At 37.5% G+C, this 17,493-nt stretch overlaps 1 protein-coding gene across 4 annotated transcripts in view; it reads right to left on the bottom strand.

Annotated features, from left to right (window-relative positions):
• Positions 1–17,493, bottom strand: part of SMOC2 (SPARC related modular calcium binding 2) — a 139,616-nt gene that overhangs the window by 35,313 nt on the left and 86,810 nt on the right. For all 4 annotated transcript variants that reach the window (XM_066178712.1, XM_066178713.1, XM_066178714.1 and 1 more), the window contains exons 8-9: positions 7,379–7,565; positions 270–352 (exon numbers count right to left, since the gene is read on the bottom strand). In XM_066178712.1, coding sequence (XP_066034809.1) covers positions 270–352; positions 7,379–7,565 — 270 coding nt within the window. The remainder of the gene's footprint in view (positions 1–269; positions 353–7,378; positions 7,566–17,493) is intronic.

The raw sequence follows: 17,493 nt of genomic DNA, 5'->3' as shown, positions 1-17,493 counted from the left end.
ATGACAGCAGCAAGGAATAATTCCAGTAAGTAAATGTGACTGCCATTAAACTACTGATTAAAATGAGCCTACTTTCTCTGACAAGATCCCAAGACCCATATTGCCTTACACTGTTCCAAAGTCAAATACTTCAGTCAGTGGCAAATCAATATAGTGATATCTAAAAGATACCTTATTTTGATATAGTGTAAGGAATTTCTTTCTAATTTACTGTAGTGAAGAAACAAAGCATTGGAATGCATAAACTTAAATTTATCAGTTTCACTGACCTTGAAGCTGGCGTCCTTTGTACAAATCCTTTGTTTTTGTTGGGTGAGCTCTGGCACCATTATCACATTTAGGTTGTTCATACCTAAAGAACAAACAGGGAGAGAATAAAATAAGTAAAGGTCAATTGAATTAAGAATTAATTTATTTCCAATTTTGTAGTCTTCATGCCTTCTTGTATTCAGGGAATAAGCCCACATTTTCATTCAGAGGACAATGCAAACTGATCTGTCTATTTTTCACTTACCTCAAAGAAACCACCTTTATTCTCCTTGAGTTGGTACCAAGCTAAAAAATTTTCTCTTCTAAAGCTCATTCTACTGAGAGGAAAACTAAAGAACTGCTACAAATTAACACAAAATGAAAAATATTTTGAAAAATATACCAAAGAAACCTCACAGAGGCAAGAAAAAATAAGACTGTCTCCCAACTATAAAACAAAAAAAGTCATAAACAATATTGCAGACAGTATTCATGTTGGGAAACACCAGAGAAACAATTTCAAACGTAGTAGCTAGGTAGTACTGCAGCTCTAAATTCATGTACTACTATATCTTCTCAAAAAAAAAACCCCACCACAATTAAATAAGAAGGGTTAACTGTGAATGTTTTGAACAAGAGTGAAAAAGTGATCAGATTTCCAGAAGGAAGGTAATTGGGCCAGAACTACTTTAAGTGAATTGTGAAAAAGACTGAATCTCCATCTGCTACTGGAATGCTCTGGCTCTTCTGTGCTGAGTTTACTTGAAGTCACTTTGTTAGTCTAACTGAGAAAAAGAAACTGTGCTATTTGTACTTCCAACAAACAGTGACTCATGCAACACCACTGGCAATATCTTTTATGCAAGACCAAGAGGGATGGGAGCATCTGCTTCTGAATCTCACCTTTTTTTCTGTGTCCCACCATCAATGCATGGTGGTTTTTCACTCAACTCAACAGAGTCTCTGTCTGAGAAATTTTTACTTTATTGTCCTAAAGTAGATTGAAGTCACAGAACTCAGCAGGTAGCATTTCAGAGAAAGTTTCAATTCTCAGTCAAACTAACATGAATTGTGTCTACATACATGTCTGTGCACATGCTGTTCAGTGAATCTAGATTATTTCATAGTTTATATAACTGAAGCTCTCCTACTCCAACTTCGCCAAAAACGACATTTACTGAGTGGCATACTAAAATGTCTTATTAAAATACACTAATCCAAATTTTTTTGAACAAAACATTTCTAAAAACACTGAATGGTGGAAATGTCCTGGATTCAGGTCAGACTGCTTATAAAAACAAGGCCAAAATATTTTGCTCTTAATTATCAGGCAGCGTAGAAAACTGCAATATTATTTCTCCTTTGAGGGCTTAATTTATTTCTACATCATCCGATGAAACTGACTACTGGCCCATCAAATTCTGGCTGCTGCAAAGTACAGTATCGTTTTCATGGACGTGGGAGAGCTAGAGACTCTTTTTCACCCTAAAGAATGGCAGAAATAGAAGGTGCTTTGATAACATGTGTTGGATTAAGATACTTGATGGATGACCACCTTAATCAGCCAAGAAAACAGTGAAAGGGAAGTCTCTGAGCAACACCCACTAATGCAGTATCTGGCAAACAGCCTGGCCCAGGATTAATCTGATACCTGACTCTGCATTCCCCTCCTTCTCTTCCATTACTGTGGCTGCTCTGTGCCTACATTTTATTTTTTGGCCTCTACTCTTTTACCCTTTTGGCTGATATTTTTGTTAAATACACACATAGTTCATCATATACAAACTAAATCTATAAAAGCCCAATAGGTGTTAAAATGCTGCGACGTGAAAAGTCTATGTTTAACTCTTTAAAATAACTGAAGAAAGAAAACAAGTCATTTAAAATTTACTATACAGGAACAGTCATGCTAAAAACTGATAAGAGAAACAGCCTTGCTTCAGTTTTCATGGAGAAAGAGTGGGAATGGGATAGCATGTCAGAATGGAGCACTGTCAGGTTAAAAATAGTGTAGTTAAAAGACATCCTAAGTTACTCTTTTGAATTTAAGAGGGGAAATAATCCCAAGCAGTAAATGTATATCTAGAATTGGCAAGGGCTTAGCCAGACTGCTTTATACCTCTGATCAGTCTGCTGGGAAGCACTGAGATTTACTGAAGTGTACAAAGCAGTAGAGGATGGAGGCTTCCACAGGGATTCTACAATGTGGGCAGCTTCATGAAAGAGATGATTTATGTTCCTTTTTAAGTTTACAGAATCTTGTGCCGGTTTGGGGTTTACTCTGCACAAGATCCTAGTTGCTAAAACGTCACATGTGAGAACACAGCCCCATGGGGCCCACGGAGACAAAAGGCTGAGGTTCATGCTGTGATTTCCAAGAGGCATTGGGAGCCAGCTGGTGAGGACCACACCGATAGGCTTTAGTGGGAATGGTTGTTTTTAGCTTTTAAATGCATTACCCCCTTTTAATCCAGATTTATTCCACAACTTCACCTATTTCTTGTAAGTTTTACTGTCTTAAATGTCCTAGAGGGGTTCTTCATTGACATATCTTTAACTCTAGAATGAGTTTATTTTTTTCTGAAATACCTTCACTGACAAATTATTTGTCTTTTTTCAGATGACAGTGCATTAGAAGGTGAGTGCTAATAACTTTCCTTCATTTTGAGGGTCTTATTCAATGTGACTACCATTTATTGAGGTGTTCAGAACCTTATAATATGACAAATATCATCCTCATTAATACATTCGAAACAAAGCAAATGACAAGCAAATGTTGAGCTGTTCTGGCAACAGCTTCCTGGATCTGTCTATCCTTTCGGTGTTGTCCCTTAGTGAGTCAATCCTTATTTGCAGAACAGAGAGTTCAGAGTGCTATGCATCCATCCTGCTACCAGGAGTACTGATGTTAACGGAGTTTTTACATCTTTTAATTTGTATTTTGCAGTGGAAAACTGAAAGATAGTACACCATATTTTGCATAAGCCCCTGGTTGTTTAAACTAGGAAAGACTCACATATTCATTCTTTCCATACTATATTAATTACAAAAAGACAAGTGTATATTCCTCATTATATTCTGATCCCCCTTTAGTTTCCTCTGCCTGAGGAAAGAAAAAAAAAGGTTTTATCAGTACAGAAAAAAAATTAAAATCAAGAAATAATTAATGGGATTCCAGCCCATCTAAGTATTTCTCAGAAATGAGGTCTAGACATTCCTCTTAAACTCCAGGCAGTAACCCCACCTGCTTGTTTACCAAGACTGTAGATTCCTAAATACACCAGTCATTCTTTATTTAGTATGAAATTCCTAAAACTAACTACTTTCCTTACCCATCTGTGCTCAGAAATGTCCTCTTTGGGGATATCACTAAATTTTGCTTCCGCAGAGCTTCACTGAGGACTGACCTTAAGTCTAACAAAGCCGAAAAATTAGAAATGGTCAAGAACATAGCAGCTGATCTTTTTAGTATCAGTCATCAGGAACTTTTGTGTCTAAACCATATGCGTGGAAAGATTGAATCCAATTTTCCAGCCTTCCAACTTTAGAGACACACAGCACAGTGAAAGGTCTTCTTGCCGCCTCTTTTCCCACAGCTGAGTGACTGTGTGACTGTGTAGTTGCCAAAAACAAGAGCCCAGCAGACCAAACAGGGAAAAAAAGAGACAGAGACTGATTCTAGTTCCATAGGTGATTCATCAAGATGTTGGGAAGACCTAGACTTCCAGTCTGTATGACAGTAGGAGCCAAAATGGCACATCCTGCGTGCACACTATACACATGAATAGGAAAGCAAGCTGGTCATTTTTAAAGATCATCACCTCCAGTTTCGTCAATGGTTCATCCTGACAGGCAGGATGTGGCAGGAAGCCCACACAGATGAACAAAGTGCACCTAAAAAAATTCACATTTAAAAATGAAACATACAACTGGTCAGCTGATAGAGGAGGAATAAACAAACACTGTTCAAGTGCGCAGGAATGGAGACAGGAATCTGGTAAAGGAGCATGAGGGCAACAAGAAGAACTTCTTATATGCATATTAGCAGCAAAAAGAAGACAAGGGAAGCGTGAGCCTGCTGCTGGGTGGGATAAGAAACCTTGTGACAAAGGACAGAGAGAAGGCAGAAGTATTCAATGGCACCTCTTCCCTGGCCTTTACTTGTAAGAGCAGTGTCCAGGAATCCCAGGTCCTTGAGAGCAGTAGTGAAGTCTAGAGCAAGGAAGACTTATCCTGGCCCATGAAGGATCAAGTCAGGGATTATTTGAACAAATTGGACACACACAACTCCATGGGACCTGATGGATGCACCCAGAAGTGCTGAGGAAGCTGGCTGATTTGTGGGCCACTGCCTATTATATCTGAAAGATCGCACTGACTGGGGAAGGTCCCTGGGGACTGGAAGAAAGAAAATGTCACTGCAAGAAGGGCAAGGAAGAGCCAAATAAGGCAGAGAGCCTTATCTCAGTTTCTGAGAAGGTGATGAAGTTAAATCCTCCTGGAAGCTATTCCATAACATATGAAGAAGAAGGTGATCAAGAGTAGTCAAGATGGAATTTTGAAGAGGAAATCACACTTGGCCAACACTGCAGCTTTTTATGATTCTACAACTTGTTCAGTGGATAAGGTGAATGGGCAGATATTATTTATCTTAATTTTAGCTATGTTTTTGACACTGTCTCTGATCACATTCTCAGAGACAAACTGATGAAGTATGTGCAAGATAAATGAACAGTGAAGTGTGTTGAAAACTGGCTGAACGGCCAGTTTCAAATAGTTGGGATCAGCAGAAACATTTCAGCTGGTAGCTAGTCACCAATGGAGTGCCCCAAAGGTTGTAGAGACAAGATTGTTTAACCTCTTCCTTAATGACCAGGACACTGGGACATGGAACAACTTTAAGAAGTTTGCAGATGATGCAACATTGGGAGGAAGTTTCTGATGCCCAAGATGGCTGTGCTGCAATTCAGAGGAACTTCAACAGGCTGCAGAAATGGGCTGGCAGGAATCTCATGAAATTTAAAAAAAAAAAAAAAAAAAGAAAGAAAAGAAAATGCAATACTCTTGCCTCTAACAAAGATTAACTCCCTGCTCCAGGACAGTATGGGGCCAAACCAGCCGGAAAGCAACTTCAGCTGGATGCTGAGTATAAAGCAGAAAAGAAGGCCAATAGCCTCCAGGGTTGCATTAGAAAAAGTACTGCCGTCAAGCCAAGGGAGGAGGTCCTTGTCCTGTCATTCACAATGGCAGAATGAGACTTATCTGCAGTGTTGTATCCAGCTCTGTCTAGCTCCCCAAACAGCAGGGACACAGACATCCTGGAGTGGGTCTAGCAAAGGGCCGTGAATATGATTAAGGAACTGGTGCACTTGATAGAGTAAGGAAAGGGTGCCGACAATGTTCACCTTGGAGAAGACAAGGCTCAGAAAGGATCTTAATGTTGTCTCTAAGTATCCAAAGAGAGGAAAATAGTGAAAGGGAAATTATAATCTTCTTGCCAATTCCCAGTGGCAGGAAAAAAGGCAATGGACACAAAATAAAGTACTGAAAATGTCATGCAAAGATAAGCAAAAAACTTATTTTTAATTATGATGGTGACCAAACACTAAAACAGGCTTCTTAGAGAGGCTATGGATTCCTCATCCTTAGCAATACTCAGAATAAACTGGACATAGTCCTGAGTAATCCACTCTAGATGATCTTGCTTTGAGTAGGGGGATTGGATCAGAGAACCTCCAGAGCTTCCTACCAATCTCAGCTATTCTGTGACTCTGTAATAAAATAATAATAAAAAAAGAAACAACACCACAACCACCCCTTCCCCCCAAAAAAACCCCAAACCAAAAACCCACAAGAAAAAACCCAAACCAAACCAAAAACAAACAAAAAAAAGACCCCATCAAAACCCAACAAAAACAAAACCACAGCAGAAGCCCCATTGCTTGTTGAGCACAAGCAATGTGCTCAACAAGAAGATGATTTGGACTCAAATTAGGGAATAGGAAATAAAACTAAGCTAATAATTCAGAGAAGGATTAACACTAAAAAGAACACAGAGTGAACAAACCTGGGGGGGGAGAAAAGAGAAAGAGCATAAAAGGGAGTATCTGGAATCTCTAGAACTCATCTTTAGATCCTCATACAATACGTATACTGATCCTACAGTTTCAGGATCAAATTTAGACTATTATGTTTGACAGTTGATCAACAGCGACTTCAAGTGATAAAAGAATCCATAAGTTGGAACAGACCTCTAAGATCATCAAATCCACTTCAGATGACACTTGTAATTGGCATAGTCTAGACTATGGTATAAACAGCCCGCAATAAATCAGCACTAGAAGAATATGTGAAAAAATTCTTCCCAAGAATATACTATTTTACAGCAAATGGCTTATAAGGCATGTTTCTTTTTCAAACCTTATGCAAATGATAAAAAAGATTTTGCTAAAGTTATAAAAGAGTTATGATTGCATCAAGATACCTATACTGCATGCCAGCTCTATATGAGCTTCTACAGCATTCTTACAAGGGCTAAACCTCAATAACCAACCTAAATAACATCCTTTGGAATCTGATATGTGCTTTGCCTATATCTGCACTATGTGGCTCACAACACTTTACCATGTATCCGGCTCAGCTGAGATGACTGAACCCCAACCTTCTATTAATATCACACTAAAATGATATTTCCTCTCTATGGGTTACTGAGGAGTTGTTCCATCAAAGCCCATCATATGAAATAGTTGAGGAGGTTGCTGGAAAAATAACTTTGCATTTCTGAGGTTGGACATGGTTTCCATCATAGACTATCTTACTTGGCTCTTTTACATTCAGGATAAGGAGTGTAAGATTTCCTCTGGGATTATTCATTATATGCTCCAAGCTTTGGATTCCCAGCACAAAATAGGAGTAAAGAAGAGGACTAGGATGGCAAACTGCCTGTGCCATTGCAGTGAAACAGTCCATGGCCATCTGGCCTTAATTTTTGATGTCTCTAAATATTTCCCTTCATGGTGGAAAAAAACCTATATGACATAATTCCACCAGCAACAGAAATCTACATGATAGTCCATGGACACCATGGTATGTTCTTACTAGAGCTTTTGAGAGCCGTGTACCCCCTTACCTTGTTGATGTACCAGGGATGGGACGCCCCGTATCCACCAGAACACACCAGCAGTAGCCCGTGGAAGGATGGCACTGCACTGGTTTGTAGAGGCCACCCTGAGCACACTCTGGAATGAACACATTGTCTTTCTGGGGCTGCTTTGCCTCCTCCAGGGCTGACTGAAGCTCCTGATCACATGACGATGCTTTTGGATGGAAAAGAAAAAGTATTGAAGAAGACAGATGGAAAGAGCCTACTCAATTTACTAAACATTTTATATCTGGTTTATGTATTTCTTTAATTGTATACAAGGATTTTCTTTGTGAAGGTTTGCTACAGTTCAAATACCAGATACATTGGTTTAGGCTATATATTGTTAGAAACTTTAGTTTCTTTTCCATGCAGCTGCCTCATTTTATAGTCCTAATAATATCCTGAATGCCCCTTTCCTATACTTGTTATAATCTCTGGATAAGCAAATACTTTGAGGCCTTAAAAATATCCTCATGCATTTCACAGTCCCTATAGTATGGATTCTTTTCAAAGAGAATAGTAAAAAATCCAACTGCTCAGGATTCCTTAAACGAATTGTTCATCTAGATATTCATTGGGATGTTTATATTCTGCTTGTTCTTTCGAGTTTTGAAGCAACCTCTTAACACAGTGAGAATTCTTCCACGTTCTTTTCTGGTGATTCTGGTATTGGCAATGTATCATTTGCTTTGGAGAGCAAAGACCCACAAGAAGAATATATTTTTATGTCATGTAGTCAGTATGCCCGAAATCCTTCAGAATGTGTGAAAAACATTCATATCTATACATTCTCAGCCTTTACATGAAACTATGAGGCAAGGGGGAAAGAGCAGAAACCACAAGGCCAGAGAAGACCTATCACTTTATACCAATCAGTAAAATAACACCTCTGCTTAGGATTTTTGGTCACTAATAAACTGATCCATGTGAAACTTCGGTAAATAAGAAAGACTATTTATTCAAGCCATTATTTTTCCATGGACTTTAAAATCAGTCACCTATAATGTGAAGTTTAGACTGTTAAAAAATACATTTTGAAATAATTCCCAAACTATCCAGTAGGAAAAAAAAATATTTGAAAAGCAAGAATATTAAGCACTCTACAGGTGTTCAAATTACTAAATGCAAAATTTCAAGCTAGTAGAATTTCAATCAATAAGAGATTCTCTTTAGTTAAAGAACAGTCATTCTAATGTTCTAATTTAAAAAAAAAAAAAAGTGGGTAATATTTCCTCTTCTTTGAAACCAGTTAAAGGATTTACTTTTTGACTTTTAGTAGTTCAGTGCACAACAAATAACAAGTTGAATCCTGACTGAATATTTTAGTGCATTTTAACGAATTTCTGCTCTAGGATAATCTTGTTTTCTGTTATCCGCAGAGTTCAGAAAATTATTTGCAAATTGTAGGCACTGACAGAAATTCACTAATCACATCCCGAATACTACTGCTCATTGACAGCTTTTTGCAAATGCAAATGTCCAAAATCAATAAGACTTTGTCGTAGGGGAAAAGGTGGTAGGAAGCTAAACACCTTCATACTTTAAATGGCACACAATTCCATCTATACAATGGCCTGGTTTACAGCAGAAAAAAGTGTGCTTTTTTCCAATCCATGAAAAAGAGAAAAAAAAAAAAAAAAAAGAGAATGTCACTTGCTAGCTTGATAACACAAGGCACAGATGGAGGTTTTTAGCTGACTTTTTTCCTCTTTTGTTTCATATAGTATTTGAACAGAGTATCTAGATAAGCTGATGATTTTACACTTTTTTGTCTTGGTCTACCCACTGACATAAACAGAGATTGAATACCTCTCAAACTTCCATTGTTTAGATAATAATGTGTAATTAGAGAATCACTGTAGTAGGTACAGAAACACTCTTTAAAAAAGGAAATAGCAATTTTTTGCGTGTTGAAACCTTCACAGAAATAACTACAGTTTGACAAAGTAAAAATTCGTCACCAACACCCTCCTAGAGTAGCCGAAATAAATCTTCCCCTCAGTGAATCTGGATTATGATGACTATAAAGTAACAAGCTGTGACAATTCTAGAAAACACCTCACTTAGCTTTGTTGTTCACTTTTTATGTTTTGTATACAATCAAGTAAAAAAGAGCACATGGGGTGAAGTGGCTGCCATGAGAGAGAGGAAATAATTACTCCTCTTTAAACTCCACTAAATTAATGTCTCTTTCATACTGATAAATCTTGGGACCATGCCATTAGTTACTGTGACCTTCTCTTGGTTCGCATCCTTGTAACTAGCAACTTAAAATGACACTGTGCAGGTATTCTTATCGCCCCAAACTCCAGCTTTGTATGAAAAACACATTTGTGTTCTCCCAGCTTTGTTTAGAAAATACACTGGTGTAGAAAGGCCACATAATCAGGTCACTCAGATAAACAAAATGTATCTGAGCAGAGAGGGTGTGATGGAAAATTCCCAGTGCAGAAAGAGATACTAACTGTTTCAGCTGTGGGCATAAAATTTCTGTGAAGCTCAAGTTTCTACTGATTGAAACAACCCGTGAAGGACTGCACTGCTGACTCATGGGCCAGTGCAGTCACCTCTGTTGAGGTCATTTAGGAGACAGTGTTAGACCCAGATAACTGGTCTTTACTGGTTGACTTGGAGACAAGATTTTCTACAAGCTGTTGTTCAAGCCAGAAATTTGTACCTTTTGCACTAGGTTGTGTTTCTTCTGGTCCTTTTATTCCCGTATGTCAGGTTTTAAATCTCAGAGGTACGGAAAAGCAGAATTGTGGGAAAGATGTCACAGGAGGGCTGAAAACATGGCTTATAACTTCAGAAGGGACAGTCAGAAGACTGCTTGAACTTAACATTGCAAGTGAGACTGGAAACAGAGCAGACAGTAATCAAAGGAAGGTTTAAAGATTAAGAGGAAGGACTTTCCCCTTCTTGAAACTTTTAATTTCTTATCTATCCCTTACAGATGGGAAATTTTAACAAGCAAGGAACACTTATCACTGGGCTTAAATTAGTTTTCAGATAAAATCGAGATTATTTCTAACAAATTAGGAAGAAAAAAGAATATGATACACACTACATCTGTTGTTTCTCTATGAGCCAAATGACTGAGTCTTATTACAAATCTGCTGAAGAGAGTTCATTAATTTCATGTAATAAAAGTGCAGATTAGCTTATCATTTTTCTCCCTTATACAATGGCTAATGAGCTTCAGATCAGCTACCAGGCCATCTGCCCAACAGAGTAATTTCTCAAGCCTAATGTTTCGTACACTTTTGACACAACCATTTGTGTCACCATTACTACTTCCCTGTTTGTTTTCCCCACTAGAGCATTGTTTCTACCTAAAGAAAATGTGGTCTAAAGTGCTTATCTATAATCCTGGCTGCTAGAACCAGAACATTAATCCTCTGTGTGATTTCCTGTCTGAGGGAGCCATTCATCCCCTTTCAAACTTTTCTTTCAATTATTTACAAGAGGAGTAGTGGAAAGATGTAACTGTAGCCCTGTGATGCTAAGGGCTCTTATCACAAGAGGTACCATACCACTGAAAATAATTGCCTTTGTAATGTCAGAAGAGTCATGGTCGACAAATGTTCATTTCCCAGGAGAACCAGTGATAAATGTCATTAACTTAGAAAATCTCTGGCAGTTAGTCCAAACAATCTGACAACAACTATGAACTGGAACCATAGCAGATGGATGCCAGAAGTTCATAAAGTGAACAGTATGAAAAAGGATCTATGACACAATAAAAGCAGGATAAATACCTTACTCATAAAATTCATCAAACTTTCTACAGAATGTGTTACTACAATAAAATTCCTTCTGGGAACAGAAAAGCACTGACACTCCAGTTTCTTCTTTTTAAGGAATGTGCTTACACCGTTGTTATTTTACTTAGTTCCTTCAATTTTACCTTGCCAGAAAAAAAAGAGATACTTTCCAAGCACCTTAGTAAAAAAAATAGTTAAACATGGCTAAAAATTCCTACCTGAATAGCCTACCATGTTAACCAGTGCTATACTTTAGCTGGGATAATTTATTTCAGGTTAATAAACCTTTCCGCATTTCCTACCCAAACTATATTTTATTTTAGGCTTATAAGCATTACTGATTTTACACAGACATTTCAATCATCTAAGGCAATATATCTTTTTGCCCACTTTTACACCAAGAGCCTTTGTACCATCCACCCAATGGCCATCTCCAAATGACAAAGTAAAATTCTTGCTTATCACTAAAAATGAGTTTAAAAAAAATGCTTTAGAGGTAATGTGTGCCACACTTCCTATTCCACAGTGCTATTCCGTTTCTTCCCCTTTCTTTATTAGTTGCTAAATACATATTTCATGTTCTGTTTTAAGATTACAAACAACCAGCTGAAATGCTGCAACTTCTGTCAATAAGAAACACACTTCATTTAATGACAAACTCGGAGAAGAAGTTTCATGTTTTGTATAAAATCTTTGGTTGATTTTTTTGCCATTCCTCCCTAAGAAGACAGTCTGGATTTCAATAAATCAAAAGTTAACTTACAAGAATTTTAAGAAAATTAAAGTTAATTAAAATTTTTAAATTAATTTAGTTTTTAAGAAAAAACACCCCAACAGTAATAGAATGTAACACTGTAAATCCTTATTTGTTAAAGACTCCATTTACTCATCTGTGACGGGCTATCTAAAATGTTAATTAATGTTTACTAGGGAATGTCCTAGAGGAGAATAGCAGCGACTTTTCTGGAAAAGTCATCCTGAATAATCTGTCTAACTGTGCATTTTTCTGTTGCATATCTAAAATGCCAAGTGCTGTATTATATATGTTAGGATAATCATCCTGTTAGTCTTGTAACAGGCCCCTTATTTCAAAAATTCAAGCAGTTTTTCTGCTGTGTCTTATCACAACTTCTCCCAATGTGTGGAATTTCATGACTACAAATAATTTGAGGGAGTTTTTTTTGCATAAATATAAATAGCTAAATTTCAGTGTGTTCCACAGAAACAAGTTGCCAAATCTGCAGAAAATTAGAGGCATCTGTATGGTACTTCAACATTTCCTATGCCACTATACAAACTTTTCCTTCCAATTTTGTTAACCTCACAATGTGTATATAACAAACAGAATCCACTCCAAGAAATTCTGTTTTCTGGTTTCTTCTCCCTCCTTTTCTCATTATCATAATGGGCCATGAAAGGACAATTTAGACAGCCCGGTTTTCAGGGCAAATAGAGCTTTTATTGAGGCTCGAAGCTCAGTGTCCCCTTTAGAAAGCAGGTAACAAGAAACCTGTGAACAAAAGTACTTCCAAAAGTGAAAAGCAAGTTCTAGAGGAGTGCAGTGTAACATCACAGGTAGTCAATATTGCAGTTCTACCCTGTTTCTGGGAGGATATACACACAGAATATAAGTGTGTCGAAATTTTAGTATACCTAAATGGTATAACAATTTCTGCTAATCAAAATGTTATTCAAATCATCTGTCTGTCCTAGTTAATTTGGCCTAATTTAAGTGCATTTCAGGTACTGATTTACAGAAGTTTGTGCTAGTTTATTTCAATACACCACGATTAGGATGGATAAATCGTCATCCTATTGATGCCCATGACTTCCTCCAAGCAATTTCACATCTCATGAGAAAAAGAATTTGATCCATTTCCTTAGGATGAACCCTCTTTGAACCAGTGAAGTTCATACACCCCAAGGAAACTGATCACAATATGGTTTTATATTTTTAACTAGTTTTCATAGTATTCAAGTTTCATTGAATGGAATTCTACTTACATTACACCAAATTGTATTTCCACATATGACCAAAATGTTCACTTTAGAGAGGGAAGTGGGATAATTTCTATTCAAGCTATGCACTTCCTGCAGAGGAGTTGAAGTTGACTGTATGGCAAAATGGTCCCTCACTACAGCAGTGGCTTCATCATTCCAACTCAGCAAACATGCCCCTTCAAGGTAAACTAACAGGTTCTTTACCTATAGTTGACCGATTTCATCACCCAGAATCCATCAATTCTGTTCCTGCTATAAGCACAGCTTATACAAATGACAAAAATTCCCCAGATTATTTCATTGTAGTAAAAGAGAGATGTAATTCTATGACTTTCTATTTTTTCATGGTTTCCAGCTTTTGCCCAGACATTCTCTAGCATCTCATATTCTTTCTGTGAAGAGGTAGACAAAGTGGTATAAGGCACTTTGAATGATAACTTCCCACCCTCTGTGCACAGCAAGTTGTTTCCTTGTCCCTCATGGCCAGAGCATGGGCATCTCACACCAATCTTTTTTAAGATTTACTTTTTTTTTCAAATAAGGACAGCTGTTCTTAGAAGAATTTGTCTGCCTGCCACCTCCTGACACTTTCAAATAACCTCAATTCTTAATGAAATCAAGTGCAGTACAATGCTACCAAAAAATGCAAGAATTAACTTGCTCATGCTACTAGCTTCTTATAAATACTGTTCATTAACCTGAATCAAACGAAGAGTATTTATGTGAGACAGGCTTCCCCAGTAAAAATGCATGGAAAAATACCTACTAAATTCAATGAACAATGCATCAGGTCTCAGCTGAATATATTCATATGCACGTATGTTTCCAGTTAAGCCTAATATTTGTTCATGGACCAAGTACTGATTGTAAGGAATAGGTAACATTAATAAACACTCAACCCAAGATCTAGATGGCAACCAAAACCTAGGACTAAATTACAGCATTAATATTCATCTGGCGCCACATGTTTTGATTTATGTTAGGTTCGGATGCGCATCAGCATGAGGATTCTCAAAGCCTGGAGGAAGTTGGCAACTTTCCTGCCCATATTCTTTCTCATTTGTGAAAAAACTTGTGGGAACCAAATATTGCAGACCCCTTGTGTGCATTTTCAGAGAGCTCTCAATATACAGCTGATCACTATTTTGCACTTTTGGAGCTTGGGCCGATGATTGTGGCTCAAAAAGCAAAAAGCTCATTGCTTCAACACAACCATAGTGATTAATTTATGCACTTTAGTCCATTGAACAAAGAAGGATAAATGACAGACAGATGCTCTCATTTATCTATGTGGTTTCATATGCAAAAACACTGCAATGCACAAGAAAAATCATCTGAAAATACACTGAGCCCACTGAAAAAAAAGATTCACAATACAGAGACCACTAGTTCCCCTTTAGCTTTACCTGAAAAGAATATAATCATAATCAATATAATCTACTGGTATACACCAAGATTTTCTCAACTTTTACCCTGGGTCTGAGTAGCCAAGTCAATATCATTGTCAAACCAAGATTTCTGAAATACAAAAATTCTGATTCTACCAACCTGCAAAAGTTGGGGAGGGCATAAAACAGAGGTCTGAAATATAATGGGATGACCTGCCCTTTAACCAAAATCCAAACCCACTTTTCTTCCTGAATTCTTTTAAAAGTTTCTGGTTTAGGGAAGTTTTTGCATATACCTCTACAATTCTTTATTTTCTTGAGATTTGAAATCCTGAAACCACTGAGAAAGACTGCAACCACAATCACTGCCAAAGAAAAAGAACTGTTTTGCCTCAAAAAGCCTGCTATTTTAGATTATATTTGGTTGTTCCTTTGCTTTATTTTAGCTCAACTTCTTGGTTAAACAGATGAGAAACATTATGCAAGTATTCAAATTTATCCTATCACTGAATCATAACTAATTTAAATTAATCAGCTATTCATTTGTGATCCTTTTTCTCTTCACTGCCATTGAACAGACTCAGGGGTCAAACTATCCACCTCTTTTAAACCAAATGTAATTCTCTATTTTGCCATTCTTACTCAGATTGAATAAAACCATAGTGTGAGATCTGTCCTGACTTGAAAACTCACACAGAAATCAGTCTTCATTTACAAACATGGCACAATCAGATTCTAAATGCTTAAATATTAACATTTACTTCCATAGTAGATAAATAAGAGAGAAACATGAAATGAGTATACATTAGATTATAGAGATCAGAGTTATTTCAAAGATGCATTTTGCATTAGAGTTAAAATTTTTGTACTGAACTTCCCAGGTCAAATATTTTATTATACCATTTGTGAAATGTGAGAGAGCAGTAAACCAAAAAGCAGCATATTTTTGTTAATTCTTTAACAGCAGTGTTTGATAGCAAGGATTTGCAAAGTGCCAGGCATGATCCAAAGACTACCTTCTACACACTACCTTCTTCAATGATCTTTAAAAAGAACCTTTCTACAAATCAAAAATAATTGAAAGCAAAATGGTCAATGACATGGCATCAGGCTTCACAAGGAGAGTGAAAAATCTGGTTTTCTGAGGAGATGAGATCCCTCATCCTGCTTTTGCTCAATTAATGGAAAGAGCATGGATTATCATCTCCAGGTGTTCTTGCTAGGCTTTGTTAACTTGACTTCCCTAACATGAGAGAAGATAATGTGCAAATGACTGCCCCATCCTGCAAGGATACATCTGAAAGCAGTTATTTGCCAAACGAGATGTAATCTGGTTTTCCTACACAAAAGGAAAAACTGGTACATATGGCTACATATGGCTGCCTCATCCTTCCAGAGCAGAGCAGCCCCACTGTGTTAAAACTGCAAAACCAACCAAACAAAAAAGCCACTCCCCAAAGTTACAGCAAATGAAAAACACTGACTTTTCCCAAATACAGTGGCTGGCTGGCCAGCTCACTATAGCAATCTGAAGGCTCATTCTTTAAACAAAATTGCGCAAAACTATCATTCTTGCTTTATGAGTACATTGACCAGCAAATGCAAGTCTCCTGCCAGTGGAAAAATCTCACATTTTTCGAGAGAGATTTGAAGTGAAAATAAAGCTGGTTCACTTTTTCCATAGAGCTGTGAAAATGAAACTCTTTGCCAGGTAAGCTGAGGGTACATATTTGTTTGAATAGCTCCACTAAAAATTAAAAAAACAAAATAGGCAAACAGGGGTGCCTAAATTCATACTTTGACACTTAAAACAACCCAGCCAGGTCACATGAATGTTTATCCATCTAGCATTCCCCCTCCATGAAACAGAAGTTGTTTCTCTTCCCCATTTGAGAAACTGACATATGTACACCAGAGCGTGGATATGACTTTGGACACTTGACCTTAAGCACTCAAGTAATTTTCCTTTCAGAGATGTACAGTGGCATCTCTGGCTGCAGCCTGTGTCCTGCTCCTGCCACAGGGTCACACTGCTAGTGCTGTTGGCACCATGCAGTGTTTTCCAGCTGTATTGCCTAACTCCTGCCTGAGGTGACTGCACTCCACCTACATTTAATTCTCTAAGTATCAACTCATTTCCAACCACCTTACAGACAGAACCCTTACTACTGTTGCAGAAGCCAACAGGAGCCAGGAGGATTTCTGTCTGTTTCATGGGAATGTGATCTGAGATGCATAGTTTAAAAATATGCAGAAATGTTCAAAAAAAAGAGAGATAATGTTATTTTGAATTTTGGTAGCTCTCCTTTACATGTGTCAGAGTATCTTACAAAATGGTCAATACTGCCTGCACCTTTTTCTAATTCACAGCAGACTGGATAGGCATTACAGAATGGTAAGAATTTGGCCCTCTGGCACTGAGCAGGAATACAGAAATTAACCAGGCTGCTGAAACAGAAATACTCAATTTTTTCTTCAGTGTTTCAGGCAGTTACTTTGACAGCCATAATGCAAAAATTTATGCTACCATTGCCATCGCCTCTCAGATAAGTACACTTAAAACCTACTTGGGTTAAACAATCACAAAATTAAAGAAATGGTAGTAATACTGAGAACATAACTACAGCTTTAACAGCAAATCTAGGACAGATGAATCAAAAATTGGCCACTTTTCTGCTGGTTTTTTCCTTCTTCATCTTGTCAAAAAGAAGGCAAGAAGCAGGTGGAAAATGAGCATGCATATGCTTCTGTCTCTAATTACAAGGACTGTGTTGTGCAATGAAAAATCTTTTTAACAGAGCAACAAACAAATTCTCTAAGGTGGTATCATCTGTCGATGATGCTGCTCCCAAAACTCTTGCCCTCAGTATGAGATTTGACAACATGAACATGAAGCCTGGTGAAAAGGTAACCGCACTGCTTTAACCCTGCATAAAGCTCATTCAAG

This window comes from Chamaea fasciata, unplaced genomic scaffold (assembly GCF_029207755.1).
Source record: "Chamaea fasciata isolate MVZ Bird 193981 ecotype frontalis unplaced genomic scaffold, bChaFas1.0.hap1 SCAF_3, whole genome shotgun sequence".
Classification (NCBI taxonomy): Eukaryota; Metazoa; Chordata; class Aves; order Passeriformes; family Sylviidae; genus Chamaea; species Chamaea fasciata.
Note: the sequence above shows the minus strand (reverse complement) of the source record. Positions and strands in the feature narration are given on the sequence as shown.